Here is a 21835-nt window from a genome sequence, read left to right on the forward strand (position 1 = left end):
AAAAAAAAAATAAACCCAAAAGCCAAGTATGGAGGATTGATTTTTTTACTTCATGTTATTTTTCTTTAGTTCCTGTGACCTAAAATACACAGAAGGAGTACAGTCCCTCAACTGGACTAAAATTATGAAGACCATTGTTGATGACCCTGAGGGCTTCTTTGAACAAGGTGGCTGGTCTTTCCTGGAACCTGAGGGTGAGGTGCGTGAGTGTGGGGTTTCTTTTCTGTGCATAGTGTTGCCCATTATCATTTGGGCAGTTAGGAGAATGCTATATGAATAGTACATAAGGGACCAATCAAATGGGATAAGTTCTGAGCATAACTTGGTATTGTTGCATCAAGTTAGTTTTACAGGTAAATGATAGATTAATTGGGCATTGGCAGCCACTCACAAGGTTTCTTTGAAATTACAAAAACTACTGTTTGAATGAATTTCTTAGTTTTCAGAGAAGATACTTCAAATTGTCTTGCAAAAGTTGTCTAATTATTATACCTTACTAGTAATTTTAATTAAGTCTTTATCTCTTGGTTACTCAGGGGTTTAGGTCTTTTTTATTTCATTTTTCATATAAAATAGAAATAATGCTGGTGCACTCAGTGGATTGATTTAAGTTATTAATGAAGTAAATTAAAAAAAAAACACCCAGTATTTAGTATTATGCTCCAACTCACCAGGGGAGTGATGCTGAGGAAGGGGATTCCGAGTCTGAAATCGAAGATGAGACTTTTAATCCTTCAGAGGAAGACTATGAAGAAGAGGAGGAGGACAGTGATGAAGATTATTCATCAGAAGCTGAAGAATCAGGTGAGTCTTCACACGGACAAGTGTTCATGACTTCCCAACCTTAGGCAATTTCAACAGGCTTTTGAAGGGAATAATTTTATCATTCAGTTCCATTTCCGGTCTAGTAAGTCATGCTTAATATTATTCCAGATTATTCCAAGGAATCATTGGGCAGTGAAGAAGAGAGTGGAAAGGATTGGGACGAACTGGAGGAAGAAGCCCGAAAAGGTAAATTTTTTTGTTTTTTGAGGCATAAATTTCAGTATTTTGAGATATTATTTGCCTGATAAAAGTGACATAAGAACAGTGTAAAACTGATGTGGAGTCACAGCCACAGCTTCATTGACCAGAAGAGCAAATGAGGTCTGGAGTGCATCCATACTCTCCAAGGGGCACAACTCTGCTGACTTGGAGGCTTTTTTCATCTGCTCAGCCTCCCCAGTGGGTCCTTAGCCAGGATAGTCTTGTCAGACTCCAAAATTAGGCTGTTTGGTTTCCAAACCTAAGTCAGATAGTAGTCTAGCTTTATGGCCCTCTTCCAGGTTAAGAATGTTTTTGTAGTACTAGTTTTAACTACTCTGAAACCAAATACCAAATGTAAGTTAAATACTACTGTACTATATAGCCCAAGCATGGTGATAGGTCCTTTGCATAGATTAAGCATAAAACAGTTTTCCATTTTATAAGTAAATCAAGGCTCAGAAAGATTAAGTACTTGCCCAAGATCATACAACTAATAAGCAACTGAGAAAAGATTAAAAGTCTGACTCCAGAGTACGTTCTCTGCATTATTTCATGCTGTGTACAGTAGCATTAGAAACCTAAAGCTAACATCCAGCTAACTAGTGCCTCGTTCTTCCGTTTAGCCGACCGTGAAAGCCGCTATGAGGAAGAAGAAGAACAGAGTCGAAGTATGAGCCGGAAGAGGAAGGCATCTGTGCACAGTTCAGGCCGAGGCTCTAACCGAGGTTCCAGACACAGCTCTGCGCCTCCCAAGAAAAAGAGGAAGTAACTTCAGAACTTTGGCCCTCAGCTCCATTCTTCCTACAGCCAATCCCTGAAAATTTTACATGACATAGAAACTGTATTTTTTCCTTTTTTTTTTTCTTTTGAAGTTTTGCCATTTGTGTATGGGTTTAGGGGGCCATTTGTGTGGACCAAGCTACTCGGGGAATTCCAGGCCCACCAGGACACGTGCCAATGGCCCCATCCAGATGGCAAGGGAGGAGGTGTTCTTGAAGAAGGGCAGAGGCTTCCGCTGTTAATAAATACCGTTTCATTCCTCTCTCTTCCTGTCACCTTCTGCCAGGACATTGTTGGCTTCTGACATCTTATTCTTTGATGTCTTAAAGCTATATTTCCAAGACATTGGTACAGGGTGACCTTTGCCTGCCTGTACCATGGCTCTTGACCAGCAGATTCGATCCTCCATCCTACCCTCCTGCCATGACCTTCCTCACATCTCTTTAAGAGACATCTTTGCAGTACTCAAGAAAAGGTTCTTGGAATTTGCTAATGGTGTAAGCAATACAACTTGAGATAGGCTGATCAGGCTGGTATCTCCGTCTGAGTTTTCCTGCTTTCTTGCCTCAGGCAGATTCTGAGGTATTTCTACTGCCTTGGAAGACAGAAGCAGTGATACTCCCTGGCTCAGTTTCATCTTCCTTACAAATTCACACATGGTACAGTGGTGGAAGCAAAATTACCAATGTTTTCTTTTCTGATGTATGAGGAAAGAATGGCTGTGCCTCATGTACTGCTTCTAGTGAAATCTAGGAGGAGGCTCAAAGGAGTCCACATTTAGATCTGGAAGGGGCAAGTCATGCCCTGGGTCTAGAATACCCTGATGAGAGAAGAGAAGAGGAAGGGAGGCCGCAGCTACAACACAGCCTCTCACACTGCTGCTCCTTGTTTTTACTTGTCTTGCATTGTCCTGTATTTATCACAGTTTCTGTTGAAAAGCTTTTTAAGTATTGGGGGAGTTTATCTTGCCATCCTCTCCCTCCTGGTTCTCTGCACCCACCTGTCCCACTGCAGTTCCTTCTGTGTTCTGTGACTTTAAGAGAAGAGGGGGGAGGGGTCTCGGATTTTTGTTCATTTGTTTGTTTATTTTCTCCTTAGCAGTAGGACTTGATATTTTCAATTTTGGAAAAACTAAAAGATAAATAAACTGTGGTTTTTTTTGTTGTTGTTCTGTTTTTATAAATTCACCTTCTGTGACAGTTCTTTTGCAGTTCAGTTCCTAAAAACAAGCCCGCTTCTCTCCTAGAAAAGTGCTAAGACAGAGAATAATTCTCTTTATCCAGCTAGTATCACAAAAAGAAACTTTTATCATGCTAAACTTTCACGATTAGGTTGAGACATTACAGTAAACCAAATTCATGGTAGAGCAAGTTACTTTATAAGAGACTTTTTACTATGGTTCCCTAGGGGTTTAGAATGGACTAGTACTTGTTCCATCATGAACACAAATCTTCAGTCATCTCCTTGTAAATAGCATGGAGGGCGGCAGCAGCTTGAAGGGACACCTTGAGCTTTCCTATGGGGGTAGCCTGATCTTCAGGGCTAACGACTGTTGGGAAAGGAAAAAGAAACACCAGACATCTGTATCATTCAACTGAAAAATACTTAAATACTTAATATTTTATATTAAATACTAAAATATTTTCCACATTAGGTGCTGGGGATACTACACAAGGTTACTACCTCCTATTTTAGTGGGACTCAATCTGATGGAAGACGATGGAAAACAATCATTACAATATAGTATAGCTGGCGCTGGGATGAAAACTCAGGATGCTTTGGGAACACAGACGTGGCACCTCATCCAGAATGGAAGAATCAGAAAAGGCCTTCTGGAGACAATTCCTTTGTCTTCAAAAAGTAAAAGATACTCTAAGCATGTACAGCATGTACCAAGATTTGAAAACAAGTTTGAAAAACTAAAAGAGATGGCAGAAATGAAGCTATATTGATAAGCAGGATCTAGATCGTAACAGGCCATTTGTCTTGTAAAAAATGTGGTTTTAACTGAAAGTACTAGAAATGACAGTTTTTTATTTGGGTTCCAAAAAAGTGACTCCACTGGGGAATATATTCTAAGCGGGCGTGAGTAAGTCAGGGAAGGTAGTTAATGAGGTTATTGCAGTAATTCAGGAGAGAAGGATTCTGAAGTTTCAACAGTGGAGGTAGGGACAGATTCATTTCACTTAATACTGGGACTGAAGACATTAGAATCAAAGAGGGTCGTTTTGGATGGGTTAGGGGAAATGCACGGTAGACAGTTTCAGAACAAATTGGTTAAGGGAGGTCAGAAAGGCTGATATTTAAATTTGCTTGAAATTAAAACTCTTCAAAACCTCCCTGTCTCAAGTACTGGAGATTCATAATAGATGCTAGTTGCCAGGAGGTATATGGGATAAGATATACAACTGATGAATCATTTAGAAAAACAGCAGTAGGGGTTTCAATCCAAATTGTCTCATCAACTATGTAGTAATTATGTATTAAAGGTCCAAAATATTCATTATTAGGATTATTCCCTTAGACATAAGTAGAACTGAGGACCACCAAAATGTATGACTTACTGTCTAGATCTTGCTCTAGGATGTCTCTTCCTGATTCCAGGATCGGCCACAGTTCCAGATATGCGTAGCCTACTTCTTGACATTCTTTCTTTTCCTCCTCAATAGGATCACTTACTACTGTAAATTTTAAACTAAAGGAGAAAATATCCATTTAACTCAGTACTACTGATACACTTAGGCTTAAAAAAAAAGGAATAAAAGTAATCATAAATTATACATTGTATTTCCTGAATCACTCTTCCTCCATCTTATAAGAATGCAATGGCAAAAGACTGAGAAATTGGTATGACTTAAAAAGTAACAGGCTTGGAGGGAACTAAGACATGTTCAGTTCAGTTCAGTCGCTCAGTCATGTCCCGACTCCGCGACCCCATGAATCACAGCACGCCAGGCCTCCTTGTCCATCACCAACTCCCGGAGTTCACTCAAACTCATGTCCACAGAGTCGGTGATGCCATCCAGCCATCTCATTCTCTGTCGTCCCCTTCTCCTCCCACCCCCAACCTTTCCCAGCATCAGAGACTTTTCCAGTGAGTCAACTCGTCACATGAGGTGGCCAAAGTATTGGAGTTTCAGCTTCAGCATCAGTCCTTCCAATGAACACCCAGGATCGATCTCCCTTAGAATGGACTGGTTGGATAGTTGGTTAAATTGGCTCAAAACTATTGAGAGATACATTTCCTTGTGAAATGGCTTACAGCTTTGCTGAAAGATTAGAAATGGGCAGTTGGAGGTGTCACACAAGAAAGATTATGGAAATTAGAAGAGATTTTTATATTTGTAAATAACAGTTTTATACCAAGCCTCAGCAGAGTAAAGGAAACAATACAGAATTACAAAATGAATATAAGAAAGTAAGAGTTGTGAATCTTGGGAGATGATACGGTAAAGATCATACATATCACAGTTCCTTCCAAGCAGTGAGCAATTAACAATTATAGAACCCACTTCAGATACTAAAATCCACAGATGCTCAAGTCCTTTATATAAAATGCCGTTGGATTTGCATATAGAAAATAATTTAAATCATCTCAAGATTACTTATCGGAGAAGGCAATGGCAAGTCACTCCAATACTCTTGCCTAGAAAATCCCATGGATGGAGGAGCCTGGTAGGCTGCAGTCCGTGGGGTCGCTAAGGGTCGGACACAACTGAGCGACTTCACTTTCCCTTTTCACTTTCACACATTGGAGAAGGAAATGGCAACCCACTCCAGTGTTCTTGCCTGGAGAATCCCAGGGACGGGGGAGCCTGGTGGGCTTCCGTCTATGGGGTCACACAGAGTCGGACACGACTGAAGTGACTTAGCAGCAGCAGCAAGATTACTTATAATGGCTAATACAGTGTAAATGCTATTATAAATAGTTGTAAATAGTTGCCAGTACATGGCGAAGTTAAATTTTGCCTTTTGGAACATCCTAGAATCTAGAATTATATTTTCAAATATTTTTCATCCATTGTTAGTTGACCCCGTGGATGTGGAACCTGCAGATACAGGAGGCTGGCGGTATTAGTCTAGCAAAGAATGATACTGAATTCCAGAAACTGAGACCTATTAAAAATTTTAGGTAAAATTTACATGACACAAATCACTATTTTAACCATTATAAAGTGTACAATTCAGTGGGGTTTTTTAGTATAATGTACAAACATCACCACTATCTAATTCCAGATCACGTTCACCACCACGAAACCTACACCCTTAACCAGTCACTCCCCATTCTCTCCCTCAGTTCTGGTGACCACTAATCTTTCGGTCTCTCTGGATTTGCCTCTTCTGGATATTTTATATTCCTATTCATTTTTTAAAAGCAAATATTCTATAGGGACAAGAATAGGACCAAAAATTGAAGCATTTTAAATCACAGTTAAATATGAGAAGCTGAAAAGAAATTCCAAAAGTGATGCATTTATGGTTACTAAGCAATATATATTTGTAATTATGTTTCTGTATCAGTACTGAGAACTTCAACAATGCAAAGGGATAATGCTGACTCCTCCACCTCAGCTTTCCCAGGAAACAGATGATAACTCGCATCACCACTTGCTGCATGCAATACCGAGTGCCTTAGAGAAACTACATTATTTCTGCAGCATCCTCTCTGGAGCCTTCAAGTTAAGTATTATCTCAACATAATAGAGCTAGTAACTGGAAGAGTCAAGATTCAAAACAAAGTGTGTATGATTACGAAGGCAACCAACATTCTATCCACTATGGGCTTCCCTGATAGCTCAGTTGGTAAAGCATCTGCCTGCAATGCAGGAGACCCCAGTTTGATTCCTGGGTCAGGAAGAACCCCTGGAGAAGGATAGGCTACCCACTCCAGTGTTCTTGGACTTCCCTTGTGGCTCAGCTGGTAAAGAATCAGCCTGCAATGCAGGAGAACTGGGTTTGATCCCTGGGTTTGGAAGATCCCCTGGAGAAGAGAAAGACTACCCACTCCAGTGTTCTAGCCTGGAGGATTCCATGGACTGTATAGTCCATAGGGTCACAAAGGGTTGGATGACTGAGCAACTTTCACTTTCATTGGGCTTTTAGAAAAGTAATGGATTAGAACACCAGTTCCATACTAGTTCTTACACACATGGAAGGAGGTAAGGTTGCCAGACTCTGACAAAAACAAACAAAAAATAGATGTCCATATAAATTTGCCTTTCAAAATTCTGCTAGACAATGAGAAAATTTTCAGTCTATGTAAATTCAATGCATTTCCTCTGGAACCTCCAAAAGGAGGGCTCCTCAGATTATAGGAATAGGACAGTCGGCTTTCCTAATACTTAACAGTAGACTCAGATTTTACTTCAAAGTATTCCTGTAGAGAAATCATTTTTAACTCAAAGTTGTTATTATAAAGGCATAATATTTGGTAAGCTAACAATGGTACTGTGTTTGCAAGAAGTGAATCAAATTATTCTAGAGAGTCAAGGCAGTGTGTCCTTTCTGTAGGGGGCACTGAGTGTTGATGTCAATTGCTGCTCAAAAAAAAAGTGCTTATCAGAGGCTGGCATAGGTGAGAAATGAACTAATCCTATGAGATTATATAATTTATCAGGTAGTCAGTCACAAGCATAAATTACTCAAGTTGATGGGAAATTCATTAGGAGAATATTAATATAAAAGAAGTTATTAAAATACTCCACATCAGCACAAAACTAGACTCAAACTCCTGAATTCTTGTGTGATGTCTCCTGTCTTTAGAAATATGAAGCAGATGCTTACTGTCCTTGCTCAGGATCTTGTCCAATCAGCATGGTGAACAGAAACTGCCTCCGTTCTTTTTGCTCCACTGGGTCCAGATCTATCACTGTATTAAGGGTAAGTGGGAAAAAAGGAAAGAATCATATACTTTTGCTATTTGGGCACTAAGACTTTCATAAATGGTATGTGCAAAACAGTGATTTCAACCAGACACCTGGCAAGCATGGGTGCCCAGGAGTCAGCTACTTGTTTTCATAAATAAAGTTTTATTGGACACAGCCATCTCTTTCCTGTGTGGTGGCTTTCCAACTATAATGATAGAGTTGAAGAGTTGTGACAGAGACTGTTTGGCCCACAAAGCCTAAAATATTTACTATGTGGCCCTTTAAGTAAATGCTTTGAGTCCTGATAGAAAGGAAGCCTTACAATCCATGTTTTAAGCTGTTCTGCCAAAAACCAAGATAAATGTGCTTCCCCCACTCTTCAACTGGAAGAATTCTAGGAGACTGATTTTTTTTTTTTTTTTTAGGGCTGCCTAGAAATTTGAGTTTTGAGGTAAGTTCAACTCAAGGTGCCTGATTCAACATCCATTCCCCTCTTCCTCCTCATTTTTACACAGGACTATTGCAGCCTCAAATAAATTAGCCTATGTTTTCTAATCTCTAGTTTAGCTAGGTTTGGCCACATGATGGAGTTCTGCCCACTGGGCTATGTGAAATCTTGGAGGTATTCTTCCTTTCTGCAGCTGCTATTAAGGACCGAGAGGCAAATGAAAGGATGAAAGAAGGACTCAAGGGGGAAGGGAAGGCAAGATGGGAGTTTGGGTCATGTGCCAAACTATGATGTAGGGATAGGATACACTTTTTTTAAAGGTCGGGGGTGGGATAAGGGGTTGAAGAATAAGGAATGAGAAGCAGCTATTAGAAATTAAAAAGAAAAGAAAACCTAGTCAATGACTGGAAGATAAAATTAAGGAAGTATCTCCTACCCTGTCAAAAAAAAAGAGAAAGAAAAAAGCAGAGGTAGAGTTATAGGAGGAAAGTGATAAAATTAGAGGATCAATTTGGAAGATCCAAAATTCTACTAAGAAAAGGAGAAAATGTAGGGGGACAAAGTTATCAGAGAAAGGAAAACAAGTTTCCTAGAACTAAAAGCCATGAGCTTCCAGATTTAAAGAGCCCACTGAATGGCCAGAACAATTAAAGAAAATATATGTACATGATTCTGAAATTTAAGAACACTAAAAATAAAGAGAAAATATTAAAGTCTTCTGGGGAGGTAGGAGGTAGTTTTCATATAAGAGCTAGACTCCAGGTCTGGACCTAGAAGATCATGGGCCAACAGCTTTGAAAAATGTTTTCAACATAGATTTTTATACTTGGTCTAATCATCAATCAAATAAATATATGGATTTATTTGAGAATAGATTTATTTGCATGAATAGAGATTTCATGCAAGACTGTCTCAGAATATTTACTTCCAATGTACTCTTTCTTTAAAAGCTACTCAAAAACATGATCCATTAGAATATAATAAATCAGATAGAGGGTGACATAGGGCCCAGGAGATAAGAAATACAGTAATAAAAGAAAATTAAACTCTCCAAATGGGGCAGCAGTGGGATAACAGAGGAGAAGAACAAGAAGATAAAGAGAGATCTTCAGAAAAAAAAAAACAGATAAATTATATGATAGGTTGTTTATTTGAAAAATTAATAATCTGCTAGAGAATGTAGAAAGAATCACAACAGGTATAACCAAAAAAAGAAAATGAAAAATTGAGACCACAATAATACAAGAAAGAAATTATATCATGGTGTACAACTTGGCTCTGTAAGAATATTTGCATTGTCACAATAATAGAAACAATTACAATTACCTAAAACATAAATAAAATTATGATCCAACTGTATGGAAGAAAGAGAACGTGGATGTGATATAACAGATAAATTTTATGTGCCAAGATAGGAAGTCAGCAGATAAGGTCTAAAATTACTGAATCAGGAAACTGCAAAAGAAACATTTCTTCAGAAACATGGGGTTAAATAACAGAAGGAAGAAGAAACAGCAGAAAAAGTGAAAAGTGGAGTGTTGGACTGAGGCAGGGGTCAGAGAGGGGTGAGGGGAGAGATTTGCAGAGAATGAGTGGAGCAAAGGACTGCTTTATTTTAATCAAAAAGCTTTTTAGGCCTATTTTATATTTTAAAACCATATGCGTATATCACTTTGATAAATAAAGGAAAACAGTTAGATCCACCCCAGCAGAAGCCCAGAACAGTTCGGATCCCTCAGGCTAAACAACTGTCAGCTTCCCCTCCCGCTGATCGGGAGGGACACCTCACCCTTGCTGAAGTGGAAGTGGATCTCTTCTCCTGCTCTCGGTTTCCTCAGGGATACTGGAGTCTCCGTCTCTGACAAGGGCAGATCGTAGAACTTGTATTCCACATACACCTGTTCCACGTTCTCATCACACATCACTTTGGCCTCTGGGTAGAAGGCCAGGGAGACGATTTCAATGCACATCTTCTCTGAAACCTGACAGGGAAAATATTAATTTCCTGTAAGTTAGTGGTGGCAGTGTTTATACCCCATTTAATGAACACATTACTCTCTATAATCACGGGCACACTCCACCTAACATACTGCTCCTTGAGAATCAATTTACAGGCACCTAAAGCTGGCACCAAGAGACCACTTGGCTGAATTGGCACTCAATAGGAAAAACAAGAGACCTCTTCAAGAATATTAGAGATTCCAAGGGAACATTTCATGCAAAGATGGGCTCAATAAAGGACAGAAATGGTATGGACCTAACAGAAGCAGAAGATATTAAGAAGAGGTGGCAAGAATACACAGAAGAACTGTACAAAAAAGATCTTCGAGACCAAGATAGTCACGATAACGTGATCACTGACCTAGAGCCAGACATCTTGGAATGTGAAGTCAAGTGGGCCTTAGAAAGCATCACTACGAACAAAGCTAGTGGAGGTGATGGAATTCCAGTTGAGCTATTTCAAGTCTTGAAAGAGGATGCTGTGAAAGTGCTGCACTCAATATGCCAGCAAATTTGGAAAACTCAGCAGTGGCCACAGGACTGGAAAAGGTCAGTCTTCATTCCAATCCCAAAGAAAGGCAATGCCAAAGAATGCTCAAACTACCGCACAATTGCACTCATCTCACACGCTAGTAAAGTCATGCTCAAAATTCTCCAAGCCAGGCTTCAGCAATATGTGAACCGTGAACTCCCAGATGTTCAAGCAGGTTTTAGAAAAGGCAGAGGCACCAGAGATCAAATTGCCAACATCTGCTGGATCATGGAGAAAGCAAGAGAGTTCCAGAAAAACATCTATTTCTGCTTCATTGACTATGCCAAAGCCTTTGACTGTGTGGATCACAATAAACTGTGGAACATTCTGAAAGAGATGGGAATACCAGACCACCTGACCTGCCTCTTGAGAAACCTGTATGCAAGTCAGGAAGCAACAGTCAGAACTGGACATGGAACAACAGACTGGTTCCAAATAGGAAAAGGAGTATGTCAAGGCTGTATATTGTCACCTTGCTTATTTAACTTATATGCAGAGTACATCATGAGGAATGCTGGGCTGGAAGAAGCACAAGCTGAAATCAAGATTGCCGGGAGAAATATCAATAACCTCAGATACGCAGATGACACTACCCTTATGGCAGAAAGTGAAGAGGAACTCAAAAGCCTCTTGATGAAAGTGAAAGAGGAGAGTGAAAAGGTTGGCTTGAAGCTCAACATTCAGAAAACAAAGATCATGGCATCTGGTCCCATCACTTCATGGGAAATAGATGGAAAAACAGTGGAAACAGTGTCAGACTTTAATTTTTTGGGCTCCAAAATCACTGCAGATGCTGACTGCAGCCATGAAATTAAAAGACGCTTACTCCTTGGAAGGAAAGTTATGACCAACCTAGACAGCGTATTAAAAAGCAGAGACATCAGTTTGCCAACCAAGGTCCGTCTAGTCAAGGCTATGGTTTTTCCCGTGGTCATGTATGGATGTGAGAGTTGGACTGTGAAGAAAGCTGAGTGCCGAAGAACTGATGCTTTTGAACTGTGGTGCTGGAGAAGACTCTTGCGAGTCCCTTGGACTGCAAGGAGATCCAACCAGTCCATTCTAAACGAGATCAATATTGCCTGGGTGTTCATTGGAAGGACTGATGCTAAAGCTGAAACTGCAATACTTTGGCCACCTCATGCGACGAGTTGACTCACTGGAAAAGACTCTGATGCTGGGAAAGGTTGGGGGCGGGAGGAGAAGGGGACGACAGAGAATGAGATGGCTGGATGGCATCACCGACTCTGTGGACATGAGTTTGAGTGAACTCCGGGAGTTGGTGATAGACAGGGAGGCCTGGCGTGCTGTGATTCATGGGGTCACAGAGAGTCGGAAACTACTGAGTGATTGAACTGAACTGAACTGAATCATGGGAAACTGGTAAAGAGAATCCAGGTCCTCTGTCTCCCAGTCCAGAAAATCATTTCTCCAGACCATCTTTTCTCAGCCATCACCACAGACAGAAAGAATCAAGAAACTTTCTGAGAAAACAGATTGTTTTCTTAAACTTTCTTGACAAAAACCAATCCAGCTCTTTCCCACAGTTAGATCCTAAGAGAACTGCCAACTGAGTGGCTGTTTTAACCACTAAAGCAAAGGGCTGCCCAGTGCTCCCTGGGCTCCCATCGACACCCTGCCAAGTACAAGACAGAGCAGACCACCCTGCACTCCAGTTCTCTGAGCTCTGCTTCAGACTTGCTGCCATGGCCAATGTCCTCTCTTACTACATGCAATACAAACTATTATTTTTTATTCTATTCTATCTCAGTTTTTGGTTTATTTGTTTCAGGGTCGGCTGGATCCCCTATTTTTATTTCATTTTCCACTACAGGATGTCAACTCACAGTTGGAAAACACTGCACCACAGTTATGACATGATAGCCATTAGCCACATGTGGCCACTCTGCACTCGAAATGTGGCTAATCTGAATTGAGATGTGCTATAAGTGTAAAATTCATGCACAGTTTTGAAGACTTTGCATTAAAAAGGAATATAAGATATCTCAATAATTTTTACATATTGATTTCATGTGGAAATGATGATTCTTTGGATATATGAGATTAAATAAAATACACTATTAAAATTAATTTCACTTCTTTCTTTTTATACTTTTAACATGGACACTAGAAAACTTTATATTACATTGGTGGCTCACATTATAATTCTGTTGGACAGCACTTCATAGACTGTAAGCTCCACAGGTTCTAGAACCGTAACTCTGCTTTGCTAACCCCTTTAGACCTAGCATCTAACATACCACTAACTTCTTTTGTTCTCTCTCCATGTCAACTAGATCTGAATTTTAAAAAATTACTTTTGACTCTTTCCCTCACAGTTGTTCTCATTCCATTAAACTGAGGATGTTTGGGGGCAAAGTTTTCATAAAACTGTGAGGAAAAAAAAGCCATTACAGGGTGAGAGTGTAAATTAGTATCATTTGGGGGATGATAATGTAGAATCCATCAAAATTTCAAGAGCACGTTCCTTTTGAAACCAGCAGTTCCACTTCTAGGAAATCTACTCCACAAAGACATTTACAAAATAGTACACGTGAACAAAGGTGTTACTGCAGCATTATTTCCTCCCTCTTTCCTTCTTTCATTGTAGATACCTGGCTATACAGAAACAGAAACAAGGTCTGCACACAGGGCAAACTCTGCAAAAGCTAGGTGCAGTCACCAAACATTTGTTCCTCTCAAGGCTCATTTGTAAAGTCTGGCTATGAGATTTTACAGTGGAACCGCACTCCACCCCACCCACCTTTACTGAGATAAAACTGACATATAACATTCCCTTGCTTTCCAGTACCTTAGATCAAGGGTCCCCAACCTCCGAGATCTAGAGCCTGAAGATCTGAGGTGGAGCTGATGTAATAATAATAGAATTAAAGTGTACAATAAATGCAATGTGCTTGAATCATCCCCATGCCACTCCCACCCCCAGTCTGTGGAAAAATTGTTTTCCACGAAACCAAGTTTCTGCTGCCAAAAAGGGTGGAGACCTCTGCCTAAGATGAACCAAACTATTTGCTACCTCAGGGCATTTACATTTGAATTTTCTCTACCTGAAGTAATTACCCACCAAGGATTCCTTTCTCATTCTTCAGATTTCAGCTGAAATGTTCTCTCCTCAGAGAATTCTTTCCTTACTACCTCATTTAACCCAACTCTTCCCATTATTATTATATCACCCAATTTGCTTTCTCTGTAGTATTTAGAATCAGCAAGTATCTGTTTGTTCAGTGATTTATATCTGTTTTCACTCAGTAGAACGTAAGATTCAAAAAGGAAAGGACTAAGTCTACCTTATTTACCATATTGTAACCACAGAGCCTGGCAAATAATAAGACAGGTTAAGTCCATGATTACTTGCTGAAGGACTCACACGGGTCCTGTGAGGATTACATGGATGCAACTAGAGACTATCATACTAAGTGAAGTAAGTCAGAAAGAGAAGGACAAGTACCATGTGATATCACTTACATGTGGAATCTAAAACATGACACAAATGAATCTATCTAGGAAACAGAAACAGACTCACAGACATAGAGAACAGACTCACGTTGCCAAGGGGGAGAGGGTCGGGGGAGCCATGGAGTAAGAGATTGGGGTTACCAGATGTAAGCTATTACATACAGAAAGGGTAAACAAAAAGGTCCTAGGCCATAGCACAGAGAACTGTATTTAATATCCTATGATAAACCATAATGGAAAAGAATGTAAAAAAGAATGTGTATGTATCAGTTCAGTTCAGTCGCTCAGTCGTGTCCGACTCTTAGCGACCCCATGAATCACAGCATGCCAGGCCTCCCTGTCCATCACCAACTCCCAGAGTTCACTCAAACCCACCTCCATCGAGTCAGTGATGCCATCCAGCCATCTCATTCTCTGTCATCCCCGTCTCCTCCTGCCCCCAATCCCTCCCAGCATCAGAGTCTTTTCCAGTGAGTCAACTCTTCGCATGAGGTGGCCAAAGTACTGGAGTTTCAGCTTTAGCATCAGTCCTTCCAATGAACACCCAGGACTGAGCTCCTTTAGAACGGACTGGTTGGATCTCCTTGCAGTCCAAGGGACTCTCAAGAGTCTTCTCCAACACCACAGTTCAAAAGCATCAATTCTTCAGCGATCAGCGTTCTTCACAGTCCAACTCTCACATCCACACATGACCCCTGGAAAAACCATAGCCTTGACTAGACGGACTTTGGTTGGCAAAGTAATGTCTCTGCTTTTTAATATGCTATCTAGGCTGGTCATAACTTTCCTTCCAAAGAGTAAGAGTCTTTTAATTTCATGGCTGCAATCAGCATCTGTAGTGATTTTGGAGCCCAAAAAAATAAAGTCAGCCACTGTTTCCCCATCTATTTCCCATGAAGTGATGGGACCATATGACATGATCTTTGTTTTCTGAATGTTGAGCTTCAAGCCAACTTCTTCGCTCTCCTCTTTCACTTTCATCAAGAGGCTTTTGAGTTCCTCTTCACTTTCTGCCATAAGGGTGGTGTCATCTGCATATCTGAGGTTATTGATATTTCTCCCGGCAATCTTGATTCCAGCTTGTGCTTCTTCCAGCCCAGCGTTCCTCATGATGTACTCTGCATATAAGTTAATTCTTTTTTTATATTTGGCCACCTGATGTGAAGAACTGATTCATTTGAAAAGACCCTGTTGCTGAGAATGATTGAAGATGGGAGGGGAAGGGGACGACAGAGGATAAGATGGCTGGATGGCATCACTGACTCAACGAACATGAGCTTGAGTGAGCTCTGGGAGTTAGTGATGGACAGGGAGGCCTGGCATGCTGCGGTCCACGGGGTCGCAAAGGGTCAGACACGACTGAGCAACTGAACTGAACAGAACTGAATATATGTATAACTTTCTATACAGAAAATAACACAACATTGTAAATCAACTACACTTCAATTAAAAAATAAATAAATAAAAGTCAAAACAAACTAGTGAATATATGAAAAAGAAAGAGACACACAGATATACAGAACAACCTAGTGGTGACCAGTGGGGAGGGGAAGCAGGGAGGGGCAAGATAGGAGTAGGGGATTAAGCCGTAAAACTACTATGTATAAAATAAATGAGCTGCAAGGATTATATTGTACAAGCCAAGGAATATAGCCAATATTTTATAATAATCATGAATGAATAATAACCTTTAAAAATTGTGAATCACTGTTGTACACCTGAAACATATATACTATTATACAGCTATACCTTGTGGTGATGTGATTTAGTCACTAAGCCATATCCGACTCTTGCAACCCCATGAACTGTAGCCCGCCAGGCTCCTCTCTCCATGGGATTCTCCAGGCAAGAATACTGGAGTGGGTTGCCATGTCCTCCTCCAGGGGATCTTCCCAACCTAGTAATCGAACCCAGGTCTTCTTCATTGCAGGCAGATTTTTTGCCAACTGAGCTATTTTTTAAAAAAGAAAAACTTTTTCAAAAAAGAAAAATGCATGTTTCAGAATAATACAGACCAAAACTGTTTTGGAAAAATGAGTACATGGTACCTCTCCATACATTTTTTTTTTTTTGTAACTGTTTACAAATCTATAATTATTTCAAGATAAAAAGCATTGTAAAAGAATAATATGTACAGTTGATCTATAGTTTGATGTCATTTATATAATTAGTAATATTATATATGTAACTAGTAGTATTAACCATATTAATAACTGAAATATATATTAACTCATTTGAACTTGCTAATTGGAGAAGACTCTTGAGAGTCCCTTGGACTGCAAGGAGATCCAACCAGTCCATTCTAAAGTAGATCAGTCCTGGGTGTTGGAGGACTGATGTTAAAGCTAAAACTCCAATACTTTGGCCACCTCATGCAAAGAGTTGACTCACTGGAAAAGACTCTGATGCTGGGAGGGATTGGGGGCAGGAGGAGAAGGGGACAACAGAAAATGAGATGGCTGGATGGCATCACCGACTCGATAGAGGTGGGTTTGAGTGGACTCCAGGAGTTGGTGATGGACAGCGAGGCCTGGCGTGCTGTGATTCATGGGATCAGAAAGAGTCGGACACGACTGAGAGACTGAACTGAACTGAACTGAGCAGAACCCCTAAGAGCAGTTAGTTATTCAGCATTAGTGACAGACAGATAGCTCCCTTTGGCTTATTCAGGTGTGCTAGCTAATTTTGACGGGAGAGAAGGGCAGAGTTCCTAAAACTAATTAATACACATAACGGGTCAAGAAATCTTCAATTCCTGAACTTAAGAGTATAAGAAAATAGAATAAACCTCTATTTTATTGGTTCTTGATATACCCTATATACACTATGGATAAGAGACAGTAATCTGAGGCCATAGAGCAAATGGAAATAATTGCTCCCTTCTCATTAGGAGATGTTAATAAGAGGATGGGGCAGGGGTTAATTATATGGTCCACTCAGTAGGAGACTGACTCCTGAGATCAGGAACAGAACTTCATATGGAGGAAACCATGAGGTTTGGATTGAGATCCCTTCCTGGGGATTCTTGAAAGTACAGAAGACCTTTAGGAACCTTATGTTATTAATAGAGCCTCCTCTGGAATGGTCCTACTAACATCCTATGATAAAGGAACTCTTTTAATTCTGGACTTTAAGAGAGGGAATTAAAGACCCAAATGTACTGTAACTGCTTTGCTTTTTATCAGTACAAGGGAAAGACATTTGCGAAAGTTCTTAAAAGTTGTAACCTATACAGCTGACCTGGCAGTTAGAAGGGAAATGACAGCCCTCTGTCTGGATCTCCTCCCCTTAGGGCTTTGTCCTTCCTTGTAGGGGCCACTACCACACCATAGAAGCTTGCATTGGGGAACAAAAGTATTTCAGAGAGGAGATAGACTGCTGCCACCATCAACATCATCATCACTATCATTTAGTGCTTAATTTGTCCCAAGCACTATATTAAACCCTTATCACATATTACCTTACTTAAATCTTTCCACATGGCTATAAAGTGGGCATATATATCGCCACTTTGCAATCTCAATATGCATAGCAGCACTATTTACAATAGCCAAGACACATGGAAGCAATCTAAATGTCCATCAACAGATGAATAAAGATATCGTGTGTCTGTGTGTGTGTATACACACACTGGGCTTCCCAGGTGGAGCTAGTGGTAAAGAACCCATTTGCCAATGCAGGAGATGCAAGAGACACAGGTTCGATCCCTGGGTCAGGAAGATCTCCTGGAGGAGGGCATGACAACCACTCCAGTATTCTTGCCTGGAGAACCCCATGGATAGAGGAGCATGGCAGGCTGCAGTCCATGGGGTCGCGAAGAGTTGGGCATGACTGAAGCAACTTAGCACAGCACAACACATACATATATATAATATGGAATATTCAGTCAGTTCAGTTCAGTCGCTCGGTTGTGTCCGACTGTTTGCGACCCCATGAATCACAGCACGCCAGGCCTCCCTGTCCATCACCAAATCCCGGAGTTCACTCAAACTCATGGAATATTGCTGCTGCTGCTGCTGCTGCTAAGTCACTTCAGTCGTGTCCGACTCTGTGTGACCCCATAGACGGAGGCCCACCAGGCTCCCCCGTCCCTGGGATTCTCCAGGCAAGAACACTGGAGTGGGTTGCCATTTCCTTCTCCAATGTGTGAAAGTGAAAAGTGAAAGTGAAGTCGCTCAGTCGTGTCCGACCCCTATTACTCAGCCATAAAAAGGAAATAATGTCATTTACAACAACATGGGTGGACCTAGAGATTATCATACAAAGTGAAGTGAAACAGACAAATGTCATATGATATTACTTACATGTGGAATCTCAAATATGATACAAATGAACTTATTTACAAAACAGAAATAGACTTGGACATAGAAAACAAATCTAGGGTTACCAAAGGGGAAAGGAGGGAGAGATAAATTAGGAGTACGTGGTGAGTAAAGAGCAAGGACCTACTATATAGGACAGGGAACTATATTCAATATCTTGTAATAACCTATAATGGAAAAGAATCTAAGAAAGAATATATATAACTGAATCACACTGCTATACACCTGAAGCACTGTAAATAAACTATACTTCAATTTAAAAAATATTACCACTTTATAGATGAGAAAATAGACCCCAACAGAGGTTAAACGACTCCCCCCAGATGGTATAGATATTAACAGCAGAGCCTGGATCTAAACCACTTTTGTCTGAACCACATTTCCATGTTCCTAAACATTACATTCTCTTGCCTCCTCCATTGCTGTGCCTGACTCCAGGCAGAAGAGGGACAGAGACCAACCACTGTCTCTGGACCTTCAACCTCTTCCATCTTTCATGCCCAGCTATTCTGAAATACAAACAGGATTGAGTACGAGGCAGGAAAGACAAGGCTGGGCCCAAAGACAGCCTATATACCTCTTTATTTTGCACTTAATGAGATGACGAACATGGAGAAATGGCATCTAAAACAGAAACTTTTAGCATCTGAACAAGAAACTGACCACAAAAACCATGGCACATGCAGAGTAAAAATGTACAGATTGCTGATAATCCTGTTTGACCTTCCCCTGTGGTGTTTGACTAGTACGGGAGAACAGTTCTTAGAGCACTTGTATAATGTCTTCAGGAAATAAATGCATGAGACCCAGAGGTGATGCAACCTGGGGCAATCCAGGCCATACTTAAACCCTTCCCTCAATGAATATTCCACCCCTAATCAAAAATACTCCCATCCATTCAAAGGGCTAAAAATAGGATAAAAGGGGGATCAAAAAACCTTGTGGCATGCCCCTCACTTGTTGAGGAGGCCTGCACTCTGAGTGTGTAACTTTCACTTCTGCCTCAATGAACTTCTTCTTTTTTATTTAAAACAAATTGTATTTATTTATTCAGGCCATGCTGCACAGCTTGTGAGGTCTTAGTTCCCTGACCAGAGATTGAATCGGGGCCACAGCAGTGAAAATGCTAATCCTAACCTCTGGACCACTAAGAAATTTCCCCCTGCTCCTTTGTTCTCTTTAATCCTTACCCTTGGTGTGGTGTTTGTTGTTTTTTTTTCCCTTTGTGTTTTGTGTTACCCATCTAAATTCTTATGGATGAGTTGAACAAGAGCCTGGACTTTTTTTTCTATTGGCTGCCCCATGTAGCTTGTGGAATCTCAGTTTCCCCATCAGGGATTGAACCCAAGCCATGGCAGTAAAAGCATGGAATCCTAACCATGAGGCCACCAGGGAACTCCCAAACATGGACTTTGGATAAAGCTTTTCTGGTATCAAGTATACGTGTATCTGTGTTTTAAGTTTAACTTGATAACAACACTAATTTTTACTAAATATGATCAGATTTCATGTTTAGTTTATCAAGTAACATTTTTGGGTACATAAAGGGTTTCTAACAGACCTCATTTAAGAGTATTTAATTTAGGGTAATTTTTATTTTAATTCTTTATTTTTATTTTTATTTTTGACTGGTCTTCATTACTGTGTGTGGGTTTTCTCTAGTTGTGGAGAGCACGGGCTACTCTTTGTTGCAGTGTGCAGCTTCTCATTGCAGAGATTTCTCTTGTTGAGGAGCACAGGCTCTAGGTGCATGGACTTCAATAGTTGTGGTACATGGGCTTAGTTGCTCTGCAGCATGTGGAATCTTCCTGGACCAGGGATCGAACCTGTCTCCCTGCGCTGGCAGGGGGGTTCCTAACCACTGGACCACCAGGGAAGTCCTAGGGTAATATTTTTAATGTCATCTGTCTGACCTGCTGATCAGCTGACTGCTTTTTGGGTTGATCTGAGAGGTACACAGTTTAGAAAACTTGACTGAAGTTCCACCTCTTTCATTAACTACTGCTACAATCCTGGACACATCACCTGGTCTTCTTCACCTTGTGATGGCTAAGGTGTTATGGTCTAGTTCTAATTCTATGGCTCTGATCTGTCTTACAAACATTTCTCAAGATATTAGTTACATAGTGTCTATAAAAGATGTGACAGATAAAAGTTCAGAAAATAAACTCAACTATTTGCCATTTTAACGGCCTGAGTCTACTGCACTCGAATTGTTTCTCCCCATTCCAATATTCTTCATTTTTCTATAAAACCTCAGTACGATTTCTGACTTCCAAGGAAGAGTTTTCTGATCTCTACAGGAGCAACAGTAATTTTCCTGTTTGGAATTCTCACAAACCTTAAAAGAGTTATATCACATAATCTACCCACTTGATTCCAGATAGCCCTATGCTTCCCTTTATTGTTTCTAATAAGGTTCATAATTCTCAACTAGATTTTAATCTTTCATTCACTCACTCGTTCAACAAATACTTATTGACTGCCTGCAAATGTACGAGAGAGCATTCTAGCAGCTAGAGTGATTGTCTTCTATCTCATTTATAACTTCACAATATTCCAGTAAAATGACTGTGAATATACCTGTGAATATTTATTCATGTGTGTGTGTGTGAGCACGTGTATGTGTGTGTGTGTGTGTGTGTGTGTGTGTGTGTGCAGCCTCAATTAGTTCCAAAAGAGATTTGAGGCCAAAATGCTTAATATATAATTGTAATTACAGGTTTTAAAGGTTGAATAAAAACCTTCAAAAACTGAAGGATCTCTCTGAGCCCTCCCAGAAAGAATCCTTTCCTTTCGTCCAGCCTCCACCTCCCAAAGTAAACCTGCTCTCTTAAGGTAGATTTAAAGAAAGGGGTGTCACAGGCTGAGTAAATCACAATTTACAATGAAGGAAGTAGGTAAGGGATCCAAAGAAGAGAGACAAGTGTTGAAGTCAGTCCTCATCTGTATTCATGCCAAATCAAGAAAATGATCCTTTCATCTGCCTGTATCAACAGACTTCCATTCAATCGCAATGTAAATTTAACTAAATAATTTGAATTTCCCATCTGGTTCATTACAACGGGACTTGAACTTCACACACGTGGCCATTAAGCACACTGTCATTACTTAACGATCTTGGCTCATGCACAGCGGTTACCCCAGTGTACTTACGGCCTTGGGACATTTTTGAGATACAGGTGTTACTATCTCATCGCTGTCTGTAGTTTGTGATTCACTGACTTCAGAAGCTTGTTCACAGAATTCTTTATCTGTCAGAGAAGAAAATTAGAGTTACAGAGCTGTTTTGGAACATGCTGTCTAGCCCAGAAAAGACTTAGTACCCACATCTTCAATTTACTATCTAGGTATTAATTCTGAGTACCTAGATTTTGTAGTTACT

General features: G+C 40.3%; 2 protein-coding genes across 2 annotated transcripts in view; one reads left to right on the plus strand and one right to left on the minus strand.

Moving 5' to 3' along the window:
- Nucleotides 1-2977, plus strand: part of SUPT16H (SPT16 homolog, facilitates chromatin remodeling subunit) — a 37703-nt gene extending 34726 nt beyond the window's left edge. The window contains exons 23-26 of the mRNA XM_055437498.2: nt 70-199; nt 675-804; nt 934-1011; nt 1650-2977. Coding sequence (XP_055293473.2) covers nt 70-199; nt 675-804; nt 934-1011; nt 1650-1795 — 484 coding nt within the window. The 3' untranslated portion in view covers nt 1796-2977. The remainder of the gene's footprint in view (nt 1-69; nt 200-674; nt 805-933; nt 1012-1649) is intronic.
- A 243-nt stretch (nt 2978-3220) lies between these two features.
- Nucleotides 3221-21835, minus strand: part of RPGRIP1 (RPGR interacting protein 1) — a 62169-nt gene continuing 43554 nt past the window's right edge. The window contains exons 20-24 of the mRNA XM_088840020.1: nt 21607-21704; nt 9911-10103; nt 7591-7675; nt 4371-4501; nt 3221-3355 (exon numbers count right to left, since the gene is read on the minus strand). Of these exons, the coding sequence (XP_088696146.1) occupies nt 3243-3355; nt 4371-4501; nt 7591-7675; nt 9911-10103; nt 21607-21704 (620 nt within the window). The 3' untranslated portion in view covers nt 3221-3242. The remainder of the gene's footprint in view (nt 3356-4370; nt 4502-7590; nt 7676-9910; nt 10104-21606; nt 21705-21835) is intronic.

This window comes from Moschus berezovskii, chromosome 9 (assembly GCF_049115385.1).
Source record: "Moschus berezovskii isolate FMDL1 chromosome 9, NW_MosBer_1.0, whole genome shotgun sequence".
NCBI classification, from domain to species: Eukaryota; Metazoa; Chordata; class Mammalia; order Artiodactyla; family Moschidae; genus Moschus; species Moschus berezovskii.